At 37.7% G+C, this 18242-nt stretch overlaps 2 protein-coding genes and 1 long non-coding RNA gene across 4 annotated transcripts in view; 1 reads left to right on the top strand and 2 right to left on the bottom strand.

The window, feature by feature from the left end:
• The first annotated feature begins 246 nt into the window (after positions 1 to 246).
• LOC106092395 (putative aldehyde dehydrogenase family 7 member A1 homolog) lies at positions 247 to 18038 on the top strand. Its single transcript, XM_013259237.2, has 3 exons — positions 247 to 369; positions 16149 to 16788; positions 16861 to 18038. Exons 2-3 carry the CDS (start codon positions 16150 to 16152, stop codon positions 17860 to 17862), a joined length of 1641 nt encoding a protein of 546 aa, XP_013114691.1. The 5' UTR covers positions 247 to 369; position 16149; the 3' UTR covers positions 17863 to 18038.
• Positions 9799 to 16152, bottom strand: LOC106092397 (uncharacterized). 2 transcript variants are annotated; one of them, XR_001222152.2, is made up of 4 exons: positions 13292 to 16152; positions 13144 to 13221; positions 12774 to 13044; positions 9799 to 9981 (listed from the first exon to the last, which is right to left on the bottom strand). It is a non-coding gene; the product is annotated as an uncharacterized LOC106092397 (long non-coding RNA). The 2 variants fall into 2 exon arrangements; XR_001222151.2 differs by having other exon boundaries at positions 13144 to 16152.
• Positions 17928 to 18242, bottom strand: part of LOC106092396 (rRNA N6-adenosine-methyltransferase Mettl5) — a 42603-nt gene continuing 42288 nt past the window's right edge. The window contains exon 4 of the mRNA XM_013259238.2: positions 17928 to 18230. Coding sequence (XP_013114692.1) covers positions 18071 to 18230 — 160 coding nt within the window. The 3' untranslated portion in view covers positions 17928 to 18070. The remainder of the gene's footprint in view (positions 18231 to 18242) is intronic.

The following is an 18242-nucleotide window of genomic DNA, read 5'->3' as shown; positions in this document are numbered from 1 at the left end:
GCCTAGCTTTACTCCTTCGAGAGTTAGCGTGCATCCGACAGACGGACGGACGGACGGACATGGCTAGATCGACTTAAAATGTCATGACGACCAAGAATATATATACTTTATGTGGTTTTAGATGCATATTTCGAGGTGTTACAAATGGAATGACGAAATTAGTATATCCCCCATCCTATAGTGTAGGGTATAAAAATAAAAAGACACGACGCCCAGAACACACGAAACAAAATTCGTATTAGTTATTTCGGGGACATCGTGCAGAGTGGAACATTTTTTCCGAAACCGTCAGTGGGTAGATTAATTTTTTTTTAATTAATAAATAAAAGAATAATAAAAACCTAATTCAACTTATCATAATACAAACAAGTGAGTACAAATATGGAGCTGTTGTAGATTATCTCAAAATTGGCGTAACAATAACATGAAACTGCAACTGTCTATTAAAGAAATTTATAACAAGAATATAAATTTTTGAATACAATAAAAAATAAATCACCTAAGGAGAGAAGAGTTTTCACAAAAGTTAAGTCATTTAGAAGTTGATCTTTTATCTTGCAATAGCACAGGTTAAGTTTTTGTTAATCAACATTTTAATCATATTTTCTTTCAAGTAATATTAGTATTTTCTGCGTTGTTTATCTTAAAAAAATGTTTATTAAGTTTGTCTAGTGATAGTGTTCAAGTGGCTGAGTGATGACGTTGTTGAGATTTGTTATCATCGAAAAAAAAAATGAATGTTTATTTAGTTCTAGTCCTCCTTGAGAACAGCAGACTTTTAAAATTTATTAATCCTATTCTTTTTAACAGTTATTTTTTAATATGGGGTTTATTTTCGAATAACTGTCGGTATTACTAGCCCTGTTTTGGTGTTATATAGTGCAGTACAGCGAAAATTGCACGGAAATGACATCTATCCAGTACAAAGAAGTTCAGCATTGACATGATAGGTTTTTCAAATTTAAGTGTGACCACCTTCAGAAATACCTCTATGGTGAAAGGCAAAGTAAAATTTGTACCAATAATTTTTTAAACTTGCGTGCACAAATCTAAATACATACATACGATGCCCGCATGTGTTTGGCTAACTTAATTAATTAACTAGCTGGGCAGTGCCCGCTCCGCTGCGCCTTCTTTCACTCTCTTATTTTATCTGAGCCCTATACTATCACGCACAGGAATTAAGTCCTGTTTAGGAGTGCTGGTACGGCCTTTCAAATATTTCGCCCCAATGTGGATATCATATTGGTGCTCTACTCTCAAATACCCTTCATTTGAGCCTTATGTTGCTATGGTCGGTAAATATATCCGGTATAGGTTTATTTTTGGGAGTGAGATGGATTCCCATATATCAGATTCGTGCTCTAGTCTTAAATACTTATTTGAGCCCCATATTCATTATTAATTTATATTTCCATTCGGCGTGCTTGGGAGGTGTCGCGACCCCCTAGATATCCCGCCCTAAATAACGATACCAAATTGATGTTTTTGAGTTATTATAGACTGCCCATTAAAGTTTAGATGTAAGATCTACTTCGTTCTCTTGGTTTTGGTATTGGATTGGAGTAGCCAAACCCTTTGCCCCGAAAGTGGATATTAGATTCATACTCAACTCCCAAAAAACCACATTTGAGCTACATACATATATATGTGTGGTTTAGGGAGAGTTTATGAGATTAAGCGTCCTTCAAACACTTGGCTATAAAACACATATCAAATTTGAGCCCCTTTTTGCTATAGTCCACAAATATGTCCAGTTTGAGGGGTAAGTAGGGTGGGGCGGCCACCCACACACTTAGCCCTGAAAAATATCCGCATTGTGCTCTTCTCTCAAATTATTTTTATTTGAGCCCCAAATGCCATGGGCTTAGGGGTAGTTTATGGGGTGAGACGACTCCCAAACACTTTGCCTCAAAATGTGACATCAAATTCGTTTTCTACTATCAACTACATAGGCATACACCGGTTTGAAGGGAGTTTAGGGGCGGACCCTGAAATAATATCAGCATTGTGGTAGAGTGCGATTTTGTTGTTAAACATTTTGTAGCTGGCGATCAAGATATTCAGGGCTACGGGTCTCGTTCAGATCCACACAAATTAATTTTTTTTGTATTGGTTATCTACATTCAAAATCATACTTCAAAGCTACCATTTGGGATACCACATTTTTAAAGATCCGCAGGTCCTTCTGTTGTTTTGGGTAGGATGGAGGGAGGGGGATTGCCCTCTGACAATACAATATATTCTCGGTCGTTCTACATGACAGTTTGGTGTTGTTTTTATTGGGAGGAGATGGTCGGTCCCCCCGACGCTAAGACCCAAAACAATATATTTGGTGTCGAGATCTACATGTCCGGCTGAAGGGCAGAACGTGACCCAGATATTTGAATTCATATATCAACATTTGATTCGAACTCGACTATCATAGACCTTTCGTTTAATTCCCATATTATCCCGATCGAACTACACGTCTTAGTTCGGGCCGGTCACAGACTGTCCCAAATATGTATATAGATTTGTGGTCAACTCTCAAAGACCTTTCATTTTATATCCATTTTGTGACGTTGGAACGCATACCCGTTTTGGAGGGTTTTGGGGTTGGAGTGGCCCCGTAAACAGCTTCGACCAAATTCCTATAACAGATGTGTACTCAACTTTCAAACACCTTTCTTGTGATAACCATATTGCTCCAATCGGTAAATATGTCCTGTTAAGGGGTTTTTGGAGGGTGGGGCGCCTCAGACGAATACATTTTTATATCAGGTTTTTACTATACTTTTAAATACCTTTCATTTGATATCCATATTGTCCCGATCGATAAATATGTCCTGCAGGGGGTTTTGGGGAGGCCCATCAGGCACCAAGAAATAAATTTTTATGTCAGATTTGTACTGTACTTTTAAATATCGTTCATTTAATACCCATATTGCCCAAAGCGGTAAAAGTGTCATATTGGGTGATGTTTTTTTGGGGTGGGGGACCCTCCAGACACTTCGTACTCTACTCTTAAATACCTTTATTTGATACCCATATTGTCCCGATTGGGAAATCGGCAAACATATCCGCTCGGGTGAGTTTGGCTCAAACTCTACCATCTAAATTTCATAAAAATCGGTTCAGTCGTTTTTGAGTCTATACGAAACAAACAAAACGCAACAATTTCATTTGTATATAATAGATTTTACAATATTTTCACTTTTTCCCTCGTATGGTGTTGACACGTTGCCAATCAGTGTTATCATCAAATGTCAAACAGACAGACTTGCACAGGATACAATATTTGCGTTTTATTTTCGCCTTCATAGCTTGTGCATTCAGTACTAAAATAAAACACAGCAACTATTGTAGCTGTATTTTATTTTCGTACTATGCTAGCTGCACCGGCCCTGCGCCTTCTTTTACTTTATATAGAACAAAATTATCCTTTGAATATTTATTTTCGACAATTAAAGAGCTTTTAGTGAAAGAACATGTTCCGAAAATAGTATACATATGTCGATCGCTTGACCAACAGTATAACAATATAAGTGCCTATATCTGAATCCAATTTGATCTTTATTGGATTACGAATTTTACTCGGAGGGTTTAATGTCATTTAAGTTTGGATGTTAGATGTAGTCTATCCTTAAAAGACTTTATTGCAGCCCAATATTCTAATGATGTCCGATTTAGGGGTGTTTTCGGGGATGAGGTGGTCCCCCAGTGATCTTCTCTCAAATACCATTTACAGCGGTCAAAAAAAGTATTCATCATTAGCAAAATTGATAATAAATTCACTTATTTTGGGTAATTGAAGAAAATTTAAAGTAAACAAATAATGCAGTTTTATGCAATAGTTTATTTTTCGTAATATGTTTTAAAATAAATTCAAAAAATAAATTTAATTAGCGCAAAAAATGCAATTTTATATACATAATAACACCAAAAACAGAACAAAAAAAGTATTCATCATTGATGTGCTATCATCAAAGTCAAATTCAAATATTATTTGGGAATCCCCCTTTTCTGTTTTATTTAGTAAAGGAGGCTTTGCCCTTGACAGCAAATATTTAATTTCATTGAAAATATAGTTTTTGTCAAAATGGGTCGTAAGCAAAACGAGGTTTCTGATGAGGTAAAAGTTTTGATAATAAAACACCACAGGAATGGTTTAACTCAAAAAACTATCAGTGAAATATTAAATAGACCACGATCTACTATACAATCCATCATCAGAAAGTGGACAGAAACGAAAACTGTTGACAATAAACCAAGATCTGGTCGACCAAAAGCACTTTCAGTTGGAGATGTGTGTTGGCTAGTGCGGCAAGTTCAGAAAACTCCGAAGACAAATGCGACCATTCTTCGTAAAAACACTATGGAATATTTAGGGAAGGAAGTTACTACACAAACAATTCGAAATACACTCAAAAGGCATAGTTACAGAGGAAGAACTGCACGTAAGAAGCCCTTTATAAATAAAATAAACCGAGTGAAAAGGCTAAACTTCGCAAAAATGTATGTAAAACAGCCCGAATCATTTTGGAAAACAGTCATTTTTGCAGACGAGAGCAAGTTTAATCTTTTTGGGTGCGATGGAAAGGTCATAGTGTACAGAAAACCAAATACAGAGCTTGAAGAACGAAACACAGTTGCTACTGTAAAACATGGTGGAGGTGGTTTAATGGTTTGGGGGTGTATGGCGGCTTCAGGAGCGGGAAATCTTGAAATTATTAATGGAGTAATGGATCATAAGTATTACACTGACATTTTAAAGAGGAATTTAAAAGATAGTGCTGTAAAACTTGAGCTTGGTAATAACTTTCAATATTATCAAGATAATGACCCCAAACATTCTGCTTTAAATACCAAGATGTGGATGCTGTATAACTGCCCCAAAGTCATTAAAACTCCTCCTCAAAGTCCCGACTTGAACCCAATTGAACATCTTTGGGAACATCTCGAACGCAAATTGAGAACGCGCAATTTTTCGAGCAAGAGTCAAATGCAACAGGTGATAATGGAGGAATGGACTAATATAGACCAAAATATAACCGCTAAATTAGTCCAATCGATGTCAAACCGTTTAAAAGAAGTTATAAGACGCGGTGGTCGAATAACAAAGTATTAATTTGTTTAAATTATGTTATTTATTTTTTTGTTTTTTTGCAATGATGAATACTTTTTTTGTTTAATTTTTTGTGTTCAGCTGTAAAATGGCCCTTTTTGTTCCAATAAATACTATTTTTTTCTTTAAAAACAATGAAATTGTGTACATATATATCACACAAGCACTACTGCATCATTAGTTTAATATGTTTTTATTCCAATTGTCTTTTGTAGACTTATTAAAAAAAAAACATTGAATGATGAATACTTTTTTTGACCGCTGTATTTAAACCCCATATTGCCATTGCTTAAGGAGAGTTTATAGGCGTCCTCCGAACACTTGGCCCAAAATTGGTTATCAAATTCGTTTTCTAATCTCAAATACTTTTTATTTGAGCCACATATTGGCATGGTGGATAAATTTTTGCCCTTTGGGGGGTTTTTCGGGGAAGAGGCGGTGCCCTAAATACATAGACCCACATTTGGATATCAGATTCGTATTCTACTCCCAAATACTTTTATTTGAGCCCCATATTACGATGGTTAGTAAATAATTGCTGTTTGTGGGGTATTTTGGGCAAAGGCTACCCCCACAGGAAATTGGTCCCAAACGGGGGCATCAATTCCGCGCTCTATTCTCCAATACCTTTGATTCGGGACCCACATTGACGTTGTTGGTAAATATGGCCGATTTAGGGATGTTTTAGGCATTGGGGTGGTCCCCCACACACTTAGCCCTGAAAATATATCAGCATCGTGCTCTATTCTCCTATATCTCAAGTACCTATCATATGAACCCCATATTGCCATTGGCCTCGAAATTGGATATCAAATTCGTTTTCTGGTATTCTCATATATCTCAAGTACCCTCAATTAAACCTCTTATTGCAAAAGTCAACAAATATGTCCGGTTTGGGGTACGGGCCTAATAATTATCAATATCGATCCCCACTGTCTTGAAGACCCAAATTGTCTTGGTGAGCAACTACGTCCTATTTTGGGGTTGTTATTGGGTTGGGACGTCCCCTAGACAGTCTCGAATGTTAATATCAGATTCGTAGTCTACTCCCAAATACCGTTCATTTGAGCCCCATATTTCCATAGTCGGCAAAAATTACCGGTTTGGGGACTGTTATGGGGGATAGGGTGGCCACTCAGTGGCTTGGCCCTGAAAATATATATCAGATTCGTGTTCTACTCTAAAATACGTCTTATTTGAGCCCCATATTGCAATGGTCAGCAAATACTTCCTATATGAATGGTATTATGGGGGTAGGGTGGCCCCACAGACAATTTTCCCCCCTATGTACCCCATCCGAAATTTGAAAACCAAATTTTTGTTTTTAGTTTACCATGAGAGAACACACAAAATTTCGCTTAAATCGCACCACCTACCTCCGAGATCTGGCGTTTCTGAAAATTAGGGTAAGGGGGAGGATCCGCCCCCCCTTCAAACATCAAAAAATTTAGCACCCTATTTTCACCACGGGGTCATTATGCACCATCTGTGAAAATTTCAAGAAAATCTAAACAACCGTTTTTGAGTCTATAAGGAACATACAAACAAACACAAATTGATTTTTAGATATAAGACTAGCTGGACATGGCCCGCAGCGCCTTCTTTCACTCTCTTATTTAATCTGAGCCTTATACGGCCACGTCAGGAAATAATTCCTGTTTGGGGGTGCTGGTACGGCCTTTCATATATTTCGCGCCAATGTGGATATTATATTGGTGCTCTTCTCTAAAATACCTATCATTGGAGCCGTATATTGCTATGTTCGGTTCGAGCTAGGGGGTCTCGTTCAGATTCACACTAATTAAATTTTTTGTATTGGTTATCTACATTCGAAATCATATTTCAAAGCGACCACTTGGAATACTACATTCTTAAAGATCCGCAGGTCCCCCTGTGCCCATCCCAATCTGAGGGTAAAAAAGCGTACTCTACTACGAAAGACCTTTTATTTCTGACCTATTCTGTCCTGATCGGCCTTCATATATTATTTCATATTATTCATATATTATTCTTAATTTCTTTTTTTGGGTAGGATAGGGGAGGGGATTGCCCTCTGACACGTCCGGTCATCCTACATGACAGTTTGGCGTTGCATTTATTGAGAGGAGAGGGTGCTTCATATGGAAATAAAAATATTTTTTTCATTCCATGTTTTCATAGAAAGAGAACTGAACCCGAGGACAAAAGTTCTAAATAAATTACCAGTGCACGCTGATGTAGAACATCTGTTGTCAGGATTGCCATGAAAGCTATTATATAAAATTAAATTGTTGCGCTTTGTTTGTTTATTAGTTTGTCTGTCTGTTCCATGGAAATGAAAATTTTGACCATGAACTTTCCACTAAGGGACAGAATTACTTATTCTATGTTTTAAAATAAAACAAAGTTAATTTGAATAGGTTTTGTTTTTTCCGATAAAATAAACTTGTCTTTATTCTTTGACTGTAAGTCGTTCTCTGATCATTTTTTACATTTTTCATTCATATTTATTTCTTACGAGCTAGCTTAATTAACGGTAACTTTACATTTGGTTTGTATACATAGAAGGAAAGAAAAAGAGAACATAACAGCGTTTGATCACATGTAAGTTAGAGTGAGATAGATATACTTCAATTCGGTGAGTAAAGAAAGAAAGACATTAAAAATAATGATAACAAAGTAAGAATCGTATCGTATAAGAGTAAGTAGAAAAATATAAGTATATTAAAGGTAAAGAAATATAAGCACATATTTATAAGACAATTTATATGTTTACATACATACATGTTTATAGGCTGAGGTATTAACATGTAACTACAGGGGCAAACTTCTCACATTTCAATGAGTGCAGTCCAATTCAAGTTTAAGCTCAATGGCGTGCCGCCGTTGATATAAAAATGTATTCCTTGGTGTCTGAGGCGCCCTCCACCCCCCAAAAACCCCTCAACAGGACATATTTATCGATTGGGATAATAGATATCACATGAAAGTGTTTGAACGTTGAGTACACATCTGTTATAAGAATTCCGTCCAAGGTTTTCTCCAACCAAAACGGGCAAGAATGTCTAATGTCACAAAATGGGTACTAAATGAAAGGTCTTTGAGAGTTGACTACGAATCTGATTTACACATTTGGGACAGAGTCTGGGACCGGCCCACCCACCTAAAACACTTCAAAAAGACGTGTACTTCGATCGGGAAAATATGGGAATTGAACGAAAGGTCTGTGACAGTAGAGTTCGAATCTAATATTGAGATAACGATTCAAGTATCTCACGGTCACGTCCTGCCGTTCAGACGTACATGTAGATCTCGACATTAAAGGACTCAAAAAAATTGTCTTTTGGGTCTTAGCGTCAGGGGGACCCACCCTCTTCTCCCAATAAAAACAACACAAAACTGTCATGTAGGCCGACCGACAGTTTGGTGTTGTCAGAGGGCAATCGCCTAACCAAAAAAGGAATTGGTTAGGCAATATTAGGCTTAAATGAAAGATGTTCGAGAACAGAGCCCGATTCTGATACCTGGGGTACCACCTCATCCCCAAAAACAACTTCATACCGGACATATTTACCAGCCATAGCAATATAATATGATATCCACATTTTGGGGCGAAATATCTGAAATATCGAGCACCCCCAAACAGGACTTTTTTCCTGACCGTGCCATTATAGGGCGCAGATAAGATAAGAGAGTAAAAGACGGCACAGCGGAGAGGTCCCAGTCGAGCTATATCTGTATAGTCTGACCTGATTCATATTATGGTCGGATGTCGGTAGGCTTAAAACAACTCACTATTTCAAATTTCAGCGAAATCGGGTAATATGTAAAGCAGACCCTTAATCCCCATATCGATCTATATGACAGCTTTATCTAAATATCGTCCAATTTTTACAATATTTGGGTCAGATGGCGGGATGCTTAACACAACTTACTAATTCACATTTCAGTGAAATTGGGTACTAAATAACGTTTCAATGGGCTTCAGATCTTTAATCAGCAGATCGGTCTTTATGGCAGCTATATCTAAATATAGTCCGATCGGAACAATTTTAAGTTGGATGTCGGGAGGGTTAAAATAACTCATTGTTTCAAATTTCAGCGAAATCGGGTAATAAATAAAGCTTTTATAGGCTTCAGGCCCTTCATCGGCAGATTGGTCTACATGCAAAAATTTCAGCGAAATCGGGTAATAAATAAAGCTTTTATAGGCTTCAGACCCTTTATCGGCAGATCGGTCTATATGGCAGCTAAATCTAAATATAGTCCGATCTGAACCGTTTTTGGGTGAGATGTCGGGAGGCCTAAAGCTACTCACTGTTTCACATTTCAGCGAAATCGAATAAAATATAAAGCTTTTATGGGCTTCAGACCCTTTATGGGCAGATCGGTCTTTATAACAGGTATATCCAAATAAGGTCCGATTTGGCACGTTCAAGAACTAATCATGCGTCCATCAAAAAGACGTATTTATGCCCAATTTCCGCTCAATATCTCAATTTTTGAAAGCTGAAGAGTGATTACAACAGACGGGCGGACGGGCGAACGGACATCGTTAAATGGTCTTAGAATTTTACGATGATCCGAAATAAATATACTTTGTAGGGTCGGAAATGGATATTTCGATGTATTGCAAACGGCATGACTAAATGAATATACCCCCTATCCTACGGTGGTGGATATAAAAATGTTATAAGGGAAAACAAAGAGGATTTTTATAAATATAAAATACGTTCCTTTAATAACTGTAATGAAGAAACATTTTTAGATGCTTGGTTTGTTCTTTATTCCCCTCCACGTGAACTCCATTTCCAAGTCATCACATAATAGTTTTTTACCATAACTCTTATAAAAGTGGGAAAGTCATCTCCTCCGAGCATTTAGAAAAGACGTTACTGCAAATAATATAAAGAAAAACAAGTAAAAGCGTGCTAAGTTCGGCCGGGCCGAATCTTATATACCCTCCACCATGGAGCGCATTTATCAGTTCTTTTCCCGGCATCTCTTCTTAGGCAAAAAATGATATAAGAAAAGATTTGCTCTGCTATTAGAGCGATATCAAGATATGATCCGGTTTAGACCACAATTAAATTATATGTTGGGGCCTCAAAAAGTAAAATATATGGGAGCTGTATCGGGCTATAGACCGATTCTGACCCTAATAAACACGTATGTTGATGGTCATGAGAGGATCCGTCGTACAAAATTTCAGGCAAATCGGATAAGAATTGCGCTCTCTAGAGGCCCAAGAAGTCAAGACCCAAGATCGGTTTTTATGGCAGCTACATCAGGTTATGGACCGATGTGAACCATACTTGGCACATTTATTGGATATCATAGCAAAACACGTCGTGCAAAATTTCATCCCAATCGGATAAGAATTGCGCACTCTAGAGGCTCAAGAAGTCAAGACCCAAGATCGGTTTATATGGGAGCTATATCAGGTTATAGACCGATGTGAACCATACTTGGCACAGTTATTGGATATCATAACAAAACATGTCGTGCAAAATTTCATTCCAATCGGATAAGAATTGCGCACTCTAGAGGTTCAAGAAATTAAGACTCAAGATCGGTTGATATGGCAGCTATATCAGGTTATTAACCGATATGAACCGTACTTAGCACAGTTGTTGGTAGTGATACTAAAACACTATGTGCAAAATTTCAGTAAAATCGGATAAGAATTGCGCACTCTAGAGGCTCAAGAAGTCAAGACCCAAGATCGGTTTATATGGTAGCTATATCAGGTTATAAACCGATTTGTACTTTATTTGACATAGTTGTTGAAAGTAACAATAAAAAACGTCTTGCGAAATTTCAGCCAAATCGGATAGGAATTGCGCCCTCTAGAAGCTCAAGAAGTCAAGTCCCCAGATCTGTTTATATGACAGCTATATCAGGTTATGAACCGATTTGAACCATATTTGGCACAGTTGTTGGATATCATAACAAAATACTACGTGCAAAATTCATTCAAATTGGATAAGAATTGCGCCCTCTAGAGGCTCAAGAAGTCAAGACCCAAGATCGGTTTATATGACAGCTATATAAGGTTATGGACCGATTTGGGCCATACTTGCCACAGTTGTTGGATATCGTAACAAAACACGTCGTGCAAAATTCCATTCCAATCGGATAAGAATTGCGCACTCTAGAGGCTCAAGAAGTCAAGACCCCAGATCGGTTTATATGGCAGCTATATGAGGTTATGGACCGATTTGAACCATACTTGGAACAGTTGTTGGATATAATTACAAAACACGTCGTGCAAAATTTCATCCCAATCGGATAAGAATTGCGCACTTTAGAGGCTCAAAAAGTCAAGACCCAAGATCGGTTTATATGGCAGCTATATCAGGTTATAAACCGATTTGAACCATACTTGGCACAGTTGTTGGATATCATAACAAAACACATCGTGCAAAATTTCATCCAAATCGGATAAGAATTGTGCACTCTAGAGGCTCAAGAAGTCAAGACCCAAGATCGGTTTGTATGGCAGCTATATCAAAACATGGACCGATATGGCCCATTTACAATACCAACCGACCTACACTAATAAGAAGTATTTGTGCAAAATTTCAAGCGGCTAGCTTTACTCCTTCGGAAGTTAGCGTGCTTTCGACAGACAGACGAACGGACGGACGGACAGATGGACGGACATGGCTAGAACGACATAAAATTTTACGACGATCAAGAATATATATACTTTATGGGGTCTCAGACGAATATTTCGAGTAGTTACAATCAGAATGACGAAATTAGTATACCTTCCATCTTATGGTGGAGGGTATAACAAGTAAGAGCGTGCTTAGTTCGGCCAGGCCGAATCTTATGTACCCTCCACCATGGATCGCATTTGTAGTTATTTACGCTGCATCTCTTTTTAGGCAAAAAAAAATAATGAATAAGAACTTTTATGCTATTGGAGCTATATCCAGTTATAGTCCTATTTGGACCATAAATGAATTGAATGCTGAACACTGTAGGAAGTCATTGTATAATATTTCAGCCTATTCGGATAAGAATTGCTCCTTGTAGGGGCTCAAGAAGCAAAATCGGGAGATCAGTGTATGCGGGATCTGTATCAAGCTATAGATAGATTCAGACCATATTGGACATGATGTTTAAGGTCGTGGGAGAAGCTGTTGTACAAAATTTCAACAAAATCGGATAAAAATTGCACTATCTAGAAGGCTCAAGGCTCAAGAAGTCAAGATCCAAGATCGGTTTATAAGGCAGCTATACCAAGTTATGGACCGATTTGGAACATACATAGCATGTGATACCAAAACACCAAGTGCAAAATTAAAGCCAAATCGGATAAGAATTGCGCCCTCTAAAAGCTTAAGATATCAAGACCCAAGATCGGTTTATATGGCCGCTATATCAAAACATAAACCGATTTGGCCCATTTACAATCCCAACAGACCTACACTAATAAAAAGTATTTGTGCAAAATTTCAAGCGCCTAGCTTTACTCCTTCAAAAGGTAGCGAGATTTCTATAGACACACGGACGAACATGGCTAGATCGACTTCAAATGTCATGACGATCAAGATTATATATACTCAATGGGGTATACGATCAAGAACATATATACTTTATGGAGTATACCCTCATCCTATGGCGGAGGGTATAAAAATAATAAGAACATGCAAACATTGTGAATTTGTTTACTTACCAATTCCGACTATAAATCTATTATTTTTGTCAATTATAGATTTAAAGTCAACAGGCTATTGGACACCTTATAATTTTTCTGTGGTATCATTACTGAATCGGCCCTTAAATTGCGGACTTCATTTCATAATATCACCACTTCTTCTGTCAATATGACCATATTAGCTTTGAGAGCATCCAGTTGACCTTTGATGGATTTCGTTAACTCATTTTTGTTGGCTTCTATTTTGTCGCTTAGGTCGGTTGTGGGCGGTTTGGACAAGTTAATACGTCTGTAGAAATACAAAATAAAAAAAAAGTAAAATCTTGCGTGGGCCGAAGTTGCCATGTTCTTTGGATGATTTCTATTTTTATGGTTTATATTTATTTACCTGGATTAATATTATGCAATTGTTGATAGTGAACTCCGGGACTCTCGCTTGGTGGCATATTTTCGGAAAAATACATTTCTGAAAGGAGTTAATGCAATACAAAATATATTAATATATACTATTATCAACTTATTTAATGCCACCATACCTCTAAGACTCTGCATTAACATGACCTTTTAAAATCACTTTTTTATGATGACCATTCGCTTTCGCTGCCAAAACTTTAATGACAATTTTATAATTTTTCTGCCTATAGCAAGAATTTTTAACAGTTACGTTGAGGCATACCCAAAAGGTTTTAAAATTGCGTGTACGCGTTTTTGAAGAGTAACTCATGAATCGTCAGGATTACTGTTTTATGAGTTAAAAAACAGGTATAGACAAAATGCTCTAATGCTCGTACACGCGTACGCGTTTTTGAATAATAACTAATGAGTCGTCATGATGACTCATTCGAAAATGGGGACTACATTTTTGACTTGGGGGCATGGAAATTCGATGGGGGATCTGAGAAAAAATTAGGGATTTTTGGGGAGTAATTTTCTGCTCAAAATTTTGTTTTTACCTGTATTTCATTCATAGTCATTTTTGATAAACATCTAGAAAACGTAAGTGGGTATAATGTACTACTTGCTTTATTTTGTTTCAGTAATATATAGTGGAAATTACGATTAACCGGTTATTATGTGTAATCGCATGATATCGATAACTAACTTTGCACTGAAATTCTATCAGAATTCTATCAGTTCTAACAGTACCATTTGATTATTATGTCCCTGTTTTTATACAATACAGTACAAAATGGTACAGTGGTGGCGACCGTAGCGCAGATGTCCGCCTATGACGCTGAGCGCTTGGGTTCGAATACTGGCGAGAACATCAGAAAAATTTGCATTTACGGTTCAAATCACGTGTTATTGACTGTTATTGTATGATAACGATAACAATCTATCCAATCCAACTTGACAATGGTTATCTTTTCCGTACATCTGACTTGCACTGAATGCATAATGCTAAAAAACAGACCCTATATCGCTATCCATTTTTTACAACTTCAAAAATTTTATATACGTGCCTTCAAGCGGGATATTCGCTTGAAATTGGGACAAGGGACGGAAAAGTACTGGCAACCCTAGCCATGACATGTATCGACGGACTATATAAACAATTCTTATGCAGGGATGATAATTTGTCCATACTTAGTATTATTTTTGATACTTTTTAAACATCGAAAGTCCCATGGTACCCCCGCGAGTCATTTGCTACTTTTTTGAGAATAAATTGTTATACTCCCACCGAAGGATGGGTCTGCCAATTTAGAGTCTTTGGCCCATTAAAGCTACATTTATTATCCGATTTCGCTGAAATTTAGGACAGTGAGTTGTGTTAGGCCTCTTGACCAGATTTAGACCTATAAAAGATGAATTTATTAACCGATTTTTCTGAAATTGTACATATTGAGTTGCGTTATTTCCATTCGTACCGAGTATGGTCAAGATCGGTCTATATTTGGATATAGCTGTCATATATACCGATTTCCCGACTTATGTTCTTGTGACAATAAAAGAATGTTTATTACTCGATTTCGCTGGAATGTGACACAGTGGACTGTATTAGGCTCCTCGACATTCGTGTTCAATATGGTTCAGATCGGTCTATATTTGGATATAGCTGTTATATACATATAACGATCTCCCGATTAAAGTTCTTCGGCCCATCAAAGGTGCATTTTTTAACCGATGAATGTGGTACAACGAGTTGTGTTTGACCCTTACATAGCCTTCTTGAATATGGTGAAGATCGGTCTATATTTAGATATAGCTGCTATGGGTTCATTGATGATGCGTTTTTCACTGTATTATGACAAATGGTTTTTAAACCTACGATGGGTGAAAATTTTTTTTTACGTTGTTGAGCGGAGTGGTCTGGGCGGACCACAACATTAAAAGAGCTATAAAATGGAAATGGATTTATTATTATTTTATTTTTGGTTCAAAAATTCTTTAACTCAATTTTACACCCACCACCGAAGGATTAGGATATATTCATGTTGTCATTCCGTTTGCAACACATCGAAATATCCATTTCCGACCCTATAAAGATCGGTCCAGTTTTGAATATAGCTGCCATATAGACCGATCTCTCGATTCAAGGTTTTGGGCAAATAAAAGGCGCATTTATGTCTGATTTCGCCGAAATTTGGGACAGTTAGTTGTGTTCGGCATTTGAACATCCGTGTCGTATATGGTTAAAATCGGTATATATTTGGATATAGCTACCAAAAAGACCGATATTTTTGTTCTACAATTTTAACAATGACTTGTATTTACTAGACCACTCAATTTCCACGCCGAATTTAGTCCAAATTGGACCATATTTCGATTTAGCTGCTATGGGGGCATAAACTATGCATTTTCACCAGATTGTGACGAAAGGTGGTTACATATATACCCGAGGTGGTGGGTATCCAACTTTTTAATCCTTTTAATTTGTTTAATTTAATTTAAACAACTATAAAATTCGCCCGATTATCGCTTAGATAACCATGAAATTTGGTACGGATTAATCTTTACCAATCTGAACACCTACATTCAATGACATCACCCCATTAATACTTAAAGGGTAAATGAAGGGTATTATATAAGTCGTCATCGCCCGACTTTTGTCTTTTCTTACTTGGTTGAAAAAGCATATTGCGTTTTAGAGGCTTTATTGGTCCCATTTAAATTTTTTATTTAGTGGCGCCGTTAGATAGGAGTGCAGCAACTGCATTCAACGGTGAATTGTTACATGGAGCAATCTTGCATCTTAAATATGTATTCAAAGCCTGAATTTATGACCATCTGTCATTCGAGAACTTTGGGCCTTCTCTCTCTAGCTTTTATCCAGATTCTATGATTAAAGGTATCGAGAAACCAAACTAGTGTACCTCAAACATAAACAACAGCATAAAGATTTCTAAACTCCGAATGACTTGTTTTAATTTTCTCTTTTTTCTCTTGCAGAATGTCACAGGTTTTTCGTGCCGCTAATCTTCTAAAAAATGTTCCCTTGCATCAAGCACCAAGGATGGCCTACTTGCACCTCAGCTCCTGTGTGCGTGCCAGCAGCTACTTGATCGATTCTCCACAGTTTTCATTTTTAAAGGATATCGGTTTGGAACGAGAAAATCCTGGAGTCTTTTCAGGTTCCTGGAAAGGTTCGGGAGAAGTTGTGACCTCTATTGATCCTGGTACTGGTAAAGCTATTGCCAGTGTTCGATCCGGTACCGTTCAAGAGATGGAAGAATCGATTAAAGCAGGAGTTGATGCCTACAAGGAATGGTGTCAAGTTCCAGCACCTGTTAGAGGTGAAATTGTGCGTCAAATCGGCGATGAATTGCGCAAATACAAAGAACCCTTGGGTAAATTGGTCAGCTTGGAAGTGGGCAAAATTTACAGCGAAGGTCAAGGGGAAGTGCAAGAATTTATTGACATTTGCGACTATGGTGTGGGTTTGTCAAGAATCTATGCTGGTCAAATGATTAACTCCGAAAGAGCTGAACACACCATTTTGGAAGCTTGGCGACCACTGGGTTTAGTGGGTGTCATTTCAGCATATAATTTCCCTAATGCTGTATTCGGTTGGAATGCAGCCATTGCCTTGGTAAGACTTCTTTAACTGGTTTGAAAAAATGGGAATAAAAATAACAAACTGTTATTTTTATATTATTAACAGACTTGTGGCAATAGCGTTCTATGGAAGGGAGCCCCAACCACTGCATTGGTTTCTGTGGCCACCACCAAAATTGTGGAAAATGTCCTCAAACGTAACAACTTGCCTCCAATCACTACTTTGTGTCAAGGAGGCGCAGATGTAGGCAAGAAGTTGGTTTCCGACAAACGCGTCAAGCTGGTTTCCTTCACTGGCAGCTGTCAAACTGGTCGTGATGTTGGTGTCGAAGTCCAAAAACGCTTCGGAAAGGTCATTTTGGAATTGGGGGGCAATAATGCTTTACTCATCAACGAAGATGCCAACCTTAAAATGGCCTTGGACGCTGCTTTATTTGGTTGCATTGGTACCACCGGACAACGTTGTACCACAACTCGACGAATTATAGTCCATGAGAAATTGTATGACACATTTGTGAAGGAGTTGACAGCTAAATATAAGCAAGTATTATCTCGCATTGGGCATCAATTGGAAGCAAGTACCTTGGTAGGTCCTGTCCATTCTCAGCAAAATATCAATGGGTATCAAAACACCATTGCTGAAGCCGTCAAATTAGGAGGAAAGGTAGCTTTTGGAGGCAAAGTTATTCCCAGAGAAGGCTTCTTTGTAGAGCCCACAGTTATAACAGGACTGGCCCATGATTCTCCTGTCGTGCATCGTGAAACCTTTGCTCCCATTGTATATGTGCTGAAGGCACGCACCATTGAAGAGGCTATTGAGTGGAACAATGAGGTCGATCAAGGTCTATCTTCGGCCATCTTTACCGAGAACATGTCGAAAGCCTTCAAATGGATTGGCGCCCAAGGTTCGGACTGTGGCATTGTTAACATCAACACAACCACAAATGGTGCTGAAATCGGTGGTGCTTTCGGTGGCGAAAAACATACCGGCGGTGGCCGTGAGTCTGGCTCAGATGCCTGGAAACAATACTGCAAGCGTGCCACCATCACCGTTAATCATTCCGGAGAGCTAGCTTGTGCCCAAGGTGTGGTCTTCAACGTAGAATAATTTTATAGTCATACTTTCAATAAATTTAAGAGTCCCCCTTCGATTAGGCTTCAAAGATAACGATATTTGTGAGTTATAAATGCACGAAAAGAATTTTATCTATTCAAAATATTAATTATAAACACTTCATTTCACTTGTAAATATACTGAAAATAAATGACGAATTCCAATAATAATTACATATGTATGTGTAATTAATAGTACTATGTTACAATTCTTTCTCTGTCACATCAAAACGCCAGAAATCAACTTCAATATCAACCGATTTGTTTTTGTGGAACTTGTAGCTGTTGTCAATATTATATTTCAGTTGAGCCACAACTTCACCTCTAACTTTCCAATCCTTTGATTTTTTCAGAATATAATCCCTAAAGAAAAAA

This window comes from Stomoxys calcitrans, chromosome 1, assembly GCF_963082655.1.
Source record: "Stomoxys calcitrans chromosome 1, idStoCalc2.1, whole genome shotgun sequence".
Taxonomy (NCBI): Eukaryota; Metazoa; Arthropoda; class Insecta; order Diptera; family Muscidae; genus Stomoxys; species Stomoxys calcitrans.
The sequence above is the reverse complement of the archived record's forward strand: the minus strand, read 5'-3'. Positions and strand labels throughout refer to the sequence as shown.

Coding starts and splice junctions, on each gene's coding strand:
- LOC106092395 (XM_013259237.2), top strand. CDS start 16,150: ATGTCACAGGTTTTTCGTGCCGCTAATCTTCTAAAAAATGTTCCCTTG. Junction 16,789..16,860: donor GGAATGCAGCCATTGCCTTG/GTAAGACTTCTT, acceptor TATTATTAACAG/ACTTGTGGCAATAGCGTTCT.